An 8,507-nucleotide genomic window follows, 5' to 3' on the forward strand; every position below is an offset into this window, starting at 1 on the left:
TTGTACCCTCATGTGATTAATTCTGTAGGAGAGAATCTCAGATTCTCTCCATCAAAGGTTATGCAAAGGTATAATTCCTACTGTTCAATCAGATTCTCTTCGAAAGATGATTTATCAATTTGTACTTTTACCAAGAGAAGAAAGTTTATGCTTGGGATTTGTTTCTAATTTGAGAGTTGAAAAATTAAATCTTGTAGTTCTAATTATTATCCCAGTTTCTACTGAAGTTGAATATCTCACCATATGTTTATTAGGTATTTGTGTATCTTAATTATTTTATTGGCGTCTCTGTCTTTTTGTGTTTTAGGAGTTCATTATTTGAGCTACTAACATTTTGTATTATAAATTTAGTGTTGATTTGATATCTCTGATTTAAGAAAAAAACATATTTTAAATTTTTTATTTTCAGCCTTAAAAACTATTGATACAGTTTTAAGAAAGCATCTTACGCTAGTGCTTTCTGTTTCCTAACATAAATTAATACGTCTTTAACTTTAGCTCTGTTCTGTATATGAAGGTTTTTTTTAAAAAAAAAGTTTAAATTGAGTTGATGACTGGACATAGGCAAAAACTAGGCCCACAATTTGTTCAAAGGACAAAAAGAAATCTCTGGAAAGAAAATGAAAATAAGAGTTTTATTGCACCTGAAAGAAATTACTTTCATAAGTAATTAGTTATTTCACAGATAATATGAAAGTGACCTACTTTATAATTAATATTTAACGTTACATTATAATTTCTGTACATTTACATGTTCGTTTGAGTTTGTTAATATCTTAGAGTAAATTTACTTACTTCAAAATGATTATATGCATTTTTTTTCTCTTGCGTGGGAATTAAAGGATTATAGTGAAAAATGTTATAGTATTAGATGTGGCTAAATGGAAGAACATCTTGTCAAAGGAAAATTATTTTCTCCATTCACATTCACCTTTTTAAAGCCTCCAAGTAGTATTTGGGCTATTGTTGTACATTACTTTATGTTGAATGACGAAGACTGCATTCAGATTGTAAACTAATATTTTCAGAAATCAAACTATTTTGAAATCATATTAATTCAATAAATATTTGTTAAGGGACTGCTGAGGAAGACAGTGATGATAGAGACATGTAGAGCTTGCACTCAAGTTGGGTAGACAATTGACCTAGTAATTAAGAGAAAGAATGTTAAGTATTATGATAAGAGAATCACACAAGAGCTCCTATTAGAATTTCAAAGTTAACTATTGACTTCAGAGTATTTCTCTACCATTACACCATCCCACACCCCTATGTATAGAAATCATACTTTGCTTTCCCACTGCTCTAATCTGACCCCTATATGGAAGAGAAGTGGGGCGGGGGGTGGCAGCTATACCCAAATTTTCCCTCAGAAATAGTACAATAAATGTGTTGAACTTTCTTCTAATGTGTACTTTAAAATACAACCACTCTGAGATTTGACCATGGGAGAATATATAAGACAGAAGGAAGAGCTATTAAAGAGCAAATGGAAAAAATCGTAGTAATCCTGAACACCACAATCCAGAATTCTGTTGTAGGAAGAAGAACAAAAGGATGAGGCTCCATCTGTGTTTCTTGCCTGCCTTGAAAACTGTTTTTCTTTTGCTCTGTTGTGCCTTGGTTATATAGATCATTGAAAAAGAGGACTAAAATCTTTAGTATCACACAAAGATGGCTTTGAGTATTGATAAGATTATACTTAATTCCTTCTGGTGCACCTTAGGAGGACATTGATCCTGCTTCTGTTTCATTGTTTAAACAGAGAATGTATCCAATCCTGAGGCTTGGCAAGTAAACGTGTCCTTGAATATTCGCCCATCGTCGGGCACCGGTGTTATGTTGGCCTTGGTTTCCAGTAACACAGTGCCCTTTGCCTTGTCCTTGGTGGACTCCGCCACTGAAGAGCTTCAGGTAACTTTAAACCTTTATGATCCTTGGTTTGTAATTTTTTTTTAATCCGTAAAATGGATACAATTGCAGTATTTACCTCAAAGTGCTATTTTGAAAATTAAATAACTTATATAAGCTATTTGGCACAGCCTCTAGCACATCATTAAAGATTCAATAAATATTCATCATTGTTACTTTTTTGCTGGCTTATTTCCAAGGTTTGAACCAAGAAGTGAAGGGATGGGAGGGGGGAATGGAAAAGCCTATTGCATCTATAGCTCCGATTAGGCAGACTCACACAAAGGTTGCTTGGAGTCTTCTCTGAGTACCCAGAGATCTGCCCTTATTCAGAATCTTTGAAGTATCATGGGAATTTGTATGTATTAACAAAATAGAAGTGAGTCTGACTGCAATCCACTCTGAAATGTTCAGTGCCTAATTATAATGTTTTGTGTTTTCTGGCACTCTTAATCTTTTTCTCCCATAAGTAAATTAGGAAAGACTACAGAAAACTAAAACCAGTCTATTTGGCTTCCTGCTGGCAACTCTGCCTTGAAATTAGGAGAAAGCACAGGAAAAAACTCTTGGATAAAAGAAAACATGAGAGTTATCAGATCTGTATTATTCAACTTCTATTAGAGGCTAATAGTTCTGTCCTTGTGTCATCCACAGTGGGGGGATTCCATGTTACAGCAAGCAGCTTTCGTTTGTGCCGCGGTTGGCTTGGATGCTCTCTGTGGCTTTTAGAAAGAGACATATAATTGAATAATGCCTGTAGTGATCAAAAGGGGTGCTATTTGCCACTTAAAGGATGGATGGGGGCAGTTTCTGATGGTTAACTGTAAGCAACCTAAAAAGATCCTGCTGAGCTTTTGTCTCCAGTGACCACAGGAGCTTGCTACATTTGAGTTTCAGCTTTTTTTTTTGCTTGTTTGTTTTGTTCTTTAAGCAAAATGGAAATCCTGCCTTCAACACTACATTCACACGGTAGAGGAGGTTAACAAGTGCCATGTCTTTGATATTTATTTTATCTTTTCTGTGTTTGTCTTCATGGCCACAGCCCCCTTTTTTTTTGGTGTGTCAGATTGCCTTCTTATGATCTGTGAACAACGTTTCATAACATTATTCCACATAATATTGATCATTCTGGAACATTTTCTCAGCTGACTTTTTCTGAGTTCAGGATATGCATGTGTATAACACAGTAACAGATTTCCTCAGCTAAGCTGTATTTGGGAAGTATAGGCTTCATTTAGCATTGGTATCTTGGATTCCTAAGTAAACATTTCAGACTATCTTTCTACCATCTGGGAAGCATCATAACAACCGTCTCCCTCGTTTTGATTTTATTTTTTCTCTCTTTTTATATTTCCTCTACACGCCGGGAAGCTAGATGTATAGATGACTCTCAATAAGTTGAGTAATTTAGTGTATCAGCAGTTTGAAAAGTTCAGAAAATATATATATATATATATATAGAGAGAGAACCTTCTGGTAAATACTCTGTAACTTACTGCTGGCAATCCTGGTTTTTCTTTCTCAGAGACTTCATAAAATTTGTCCCAAGTCTACAGGATTTCTTGTGTGGCACAAATAAACCTTTCAGTCTTGCTGGCATGTGCTTACTAAAGCACTTCAAAATTTCCAAGTCTTTTCCCCAACAAAGAATGATTCAACTCCTTCCTTTTCCATATGTAGGTTTTGAAATTAGGAAGGCTCATAAACAGAAATGTATTGCTTAAGACACTACTTTAGTTCCCATTGTTGGTGAGACAATGCTGTTAGTTTATTGAATTTTTGGAACCTGCTATACATGTACATGTTAGCTAAACCTGGAGTTTTTAAAACTAATGTGTATTTTAAAATTATGATTACGATAATAGTAGTTTTTTCATTTAAATAAATTTGAAAGCTCTATCATACTTTTCCCCACCTCATTGAAATTCTGTTTTTGAATTTCACAAACTAAAGTCTCTCTTAAGCAGCATTAATGTTAGTACTTGTTATATTGAGTCTTTGCTCTGTTCTTCAGGATATCCTGGTATCTGTTGAAAATATGGTAATAGCTCGGATAGAGGCCCTAAGTCTGTGCTCTAATCAACAATCCCTTCTGGAAATCAGAGTCAACAGAAACAATTTGGAGCTGTTGACTCAAAATGGAAAAGACAGCTTCCACTCTGAAGACTTTCAAAGACAATTTGCCATCTTGAACAAAGCAATGAAAGAAACAGTGGCCACTTACTTGGGTGGCCTTCCAGGTATCTTCTTACTTTTTCTTCAGTTTTAAAAAGTATATTTTTAATGAAATTGATAGTATTTTAAATATGTAATTGTAGTAAAACAGCATCTATCTGTCTATCTATCTATCTATCTATCTATATATATATATACAGCATATGTAGTTAGAGTAAAGGGGCATCAGAAGGGAAGAGAAAATTCCAGTATCCATTATTCTTTTTCTGGGGGTTTGCATGAACATTTTATTGGTACATTTTTATTTAATTTATTAATGGTAAACTGAAACTAACCAAGCTTGGCTGCATTTGACTATCCTAGCCAGAAATGATTTATTAGTTCATTTTATCCTCACAGTTATCTTCTGAGTTTAATATTTATTCTTCAATTCAACCAACCATCAGTCACCCAATATTATTAAGAACCTATGTCTCAGGCAGTAGGGACACAGCAATAAACAAATGGATATGATCTCTCCTCTTAAGACCTTTACAATCTAGCGGCAGAGGTACATATTAAACAAGTGATTAGGAAAATATAAAAAAAAGATTTCATAACTTCTATGAAAAAAAAGTAGGGGTTACTATTAGAGCCTGAAAATGAGGCTTGATCTGGTTATGGGGGCCAGGAACAAGCTCTCTGAAGAAGGCAATAAGATACAAATCTGATATTTGAAGGATTAAATGAAGTTAACCAGGTGATGAGGGTGGAGACTGGAACTAGTATGCAGGTAAAAGTGTCCATGGCAAAATGGAAAGGGGTTGACGTGCTTGAGGAATACATAGAAGACCAGTATGGTGAGAGCACATTGGGCAAGGAGGATGGTACTGCAAGAGGAGGCTGTGAAATGGGTGGGTGGGTGGGAGGTTTGTAGACCTGGTTCATGGTCATGCATCTTATTATTAGAGCCTTGAGAATCATTAACAAGTTTTAGACAAGGAAGTGGTCTATCAATAATGAAGTTTAAAAGAATTTCCCTGCATAATGGATGGAGATGGACAGGTGGGAGACAAAAGTGGATGAGATGAGTTGGGGGCTACTGAAGTAGTTCAGATGGAGAAGCAGTAATAATAACAGTAGTGACAACGATACTGCCATCGTTCATATTTAGTGCATAATAAACAGTCTGGGCATTGTTCAGAGTGCTTCAATTGTATCAACCCATTTGATATTTAAAGTAGTCCTGTGAGGTAGGTACTATTGTTATCTCCATTTTGCAGATGAGGAAGCTGGGGAAGCTGCTGGACTAGGGTGATGGCGGTGGAGATACTATACAGTGAATAGATTGGAGATGTATGTGAGAAACAAAGTTAATAGAAATTAATGATTGAAAGAAGCTCTTAGGTATTTGGCATGAGCAGTTGCATGGGTGAAGATTCCATTTACCAAGATGGGGAAAACTGGAGGAGAAATAGTTAATATTGGAAAACATAAAATTGCCATCAACACTTTTCTTTAAATGACAAAAAAATTGAGGCAGAAAGTTTTTTAGAAGCATTTTCAAATACCATTTGCATGCTATTCTCATGGGGAGAATTCTGAGTTTGATGTCTAGACTTCTAGTAACCTTCATTAAGTTACTTTAACTGCTCAGTGTGTTCATTTCCCATATATGGAAATTTTATCTGGGTTTGGGGGGAATAGAAGTAAATAGGCTGTAGGAAAATTCCTTGGCGGTCCAGTGGTTAGGATTCGGTGCTTTCATTGCCATGGCCCGGGTTCAGTCCCTGGTCGGCGAACTGAAATCCTGCCAGCCATGCGGCATGGCCAAGATATACAAAAAGAAAAAAGAAGTAAATAGGCTGCAAAAGTTATAAATCAATGGATTGATAGATCCATGGATAGATATAGATACATAGTTACATTAACATGATTAATTATTAGGAAGTAAAATTACAGTTCAAATGAATGAATTCTGCATTGAAATCTACCTACTACCTTATTCACAAATTAGTTGAATGCAATTTTAGGAAATCAAACAAACAATGAAAGAGTTCAAAAGAAGTGAAAATATCAGAATTTCAGTGGTTCCAGGACTTTGGCAACAGCACTGAGAACAGCAAGATGTGTTTAGAAAAAGAGTGAGGAAAAATTGAGGAGAACTGGAAATTGAGACATTGAGAGTGTGAACTATGGGATGGGTAAATTGATTGTTATGCAAAATAGACGTGTTAAATTGCATGTTATGAATTGAAAATCAGGGGAAATAGATGATTCTGAGGATATTTATAACAGTGGTATAACCTATGATAGTCAGCCAGACTTGGAAGGTTTTCTTAAAAAATGCTATGAGCCCATAGAAAAGTAGGGACTTATTCACTACATTGGCAAGTTAGAAGTGGGACATTTGAAGTATATATATACTTTTTTGCATAAGACACTGAGGAGGAAGAATAAGGGCTGAAGAATATCCATTGGGATTAAAATTTATGGAGATGAGGTGCCAAAAAAAGAGGAAGCAAGTAGAGAGATGGATGTTTTGAAGATGAACCACAGTTCTTAGGAATCCAAGAGTGTCGCCTAAGTATTAAGTTTGATAAGGAGAGTAAAGTGTAGAGAGGCCTAGAGGCCCTATTTACTGAAGTATTATTAAAACTGTTATTTTTCAGAACACCAAACATTACATAAAAGTGAATTCCCTATCACGACCTGCTATCATATGCTCAGCAAGACACTATTTCGTTGGAAAATATAGAATTCCAGCAAAAATAAAAGAGATATATTTATTGTGGCATTTAAAAAAGATTTCCAAGTAACTATAATTTTGAGTTGAAAAAATGACTTAATAATGCTTAAACTATTGCTCAGATTTAAAGAGGAAATAATAAAGTAGAACATCACAAGGAAGAATACGCTATTTTCTACTCTTTTTAAAGTATGTTTCTTTAAGGTTTGGCTGGAACTGTTTACGCAATCAGAGGAACTCATGCTATGCTGAATTCAGTGCCAAGCACAATACCTGTGTACAGGAGTCACTTAATATGAATTTATTGAACAGAATTACATTATTAACTTTTCCTTTAGGATTAGATTTTGGTTGGAAATGGGCAGTCTGAATAATTCCTCTAACTATAAGCAAGTAATGCTAATCCTGGGCTAATATTTTAATATTCTGTTTTTACAGATGTTCCATTCAGTGCCACACCAGTGAATGCCTTTTATAATGGCTGTATGGAAGTGAACATTAATGGTGTACAGTTGGATCTGGATGAAGCCATTTCTAAACATAATGATATTAGAGCTCACTCGTGTCCATCAGTTTGGAAAAAGACAAAGAATACTTAAGGCATCTTTTCTCTGCTGATAATATCTTTTTCCAGTGTGTAATTATACTTATGTTTCAATAATAGCTGAAGGGTTTTACCTGTGATGTGCAGACCTTAATTATTTCGTGGTACTTCAACCTGGAATTTTAAAAAGGTCCTTTTTCAAGAAAACAAGATTCTCTTGTGATACAAATTGCATTAAAAAAATTCTTCTGTTCTGTCTAGAGATTAAATAATGAAACCTATAAAAATTTTTAATTTGAATTTTTTGCTACAAATGACATTTCTTCATTTTTACGTTTGTAAAATTTAATTTTATCATCATGAACTAGTGTTTAAATATCTTTTTTTGTGTGTTGGGGGGGAAGGCAAGGAAGTTAAACCTTTGTTGGAATCCAAACAAAAGTACACGTGACTAAATACCACTGTTACCAGTCCCTCCCAAGTCGGTCCCCAATAAAGGACCTTCTGCCTGGTGTAGCTTGAACCAATAGAAGGAGACTGAGCTGGGTTCAGAAGCAAAGGAAAGCTTTGTTCTCTGATGAGAGAATGGAAAGGTGGGAGCTCCCGCTCTAGAGCACACGCAGCACACTCTCTCCCGACAGGCCGTGGGCGGGGCTGCTTTACAAGGATCTCAGCAGGAGGGGGTGGGGTTCTCCCCGGGGCGGCACAGCTGTGCTGCTCACGCTCCAGATCGCAGTGCCTGGCGCAGCATCTCTGCACGTGGCCCGCCGCCGCCATCTTGAACTGAGGGTCCTGCTCGGCGCTTCTGCACATGGGTCCCTAAACTAAGGTGTTGGCACGGTTGTTTCTTAGGAGGAACTCTGGTCTGAAGGGCAGGTGTGAGGCCTCAGCATGTGGCCCCCTGTGAACAAGTGAAACTTGACTTGAGCACAAAGGAAAAGAAAAAGGTTAGACTTTATTTTATTACCGAGAAATTGTTAATGGGCTTTGCTGGTGACACTATTGATCAGAGCAGATACTTTTTTGTTTTCGTTTTTTCCTCATGAAGGCAGAAGAGACATTGGCTTATTAAGTATGAATCAAGTGGAAGCCCTTAAAGCTTTAGTCCAAAACAGTCCCTCAGGGGAACCAGCTAAGACTTCATCTTTC

The 8,507-nt window shown here is 36.1% G+C and overlaps 1 protein-coding gene across 1 annotated transcript in view; it reads left to right on the forward strand.

Moving 5' to 3' along the window:
* Positions 1-7,890, forward strand: part of PROS1 (protein S) — a 57,420-nt gene extending 49,530 nt beyond the window's left edge. The window contains exons 13-15 of the mRNA XM_082654818.1: positions 1,766-1,914; positions 3,926-4,151; positions 7,253-7,890. Of these exons, the coding sequence (XP_082510944.1) occupies positions 1,766-1,914; positions 3,926-4,151; positions 7,253-7,413 (536 nt within the window). The 3' untranslated portion in view covers positions 7,414-7,890. The remainder of the gene's footprint in view (positions 1-1,765; positions 1,915-3,925; positions 4,152-7,252) is intronic.
* The last annotated feature ends 617 nt before the right edge of the window (positions 7,891-8,507 follow it).

The sequence above is a fragment of the Grampus griseus genome (assembly GCF_964374135.1).
Source record: "Grampus griseus genome assembly, chromosome: 5".
NCBI classification, from domain to species: domain Eukaryota; kingdom Metazoa; phylum Chordata; class Mammalia; order Artiodactyla; family Delphinidae; genus Grampus; species Grampus griseus.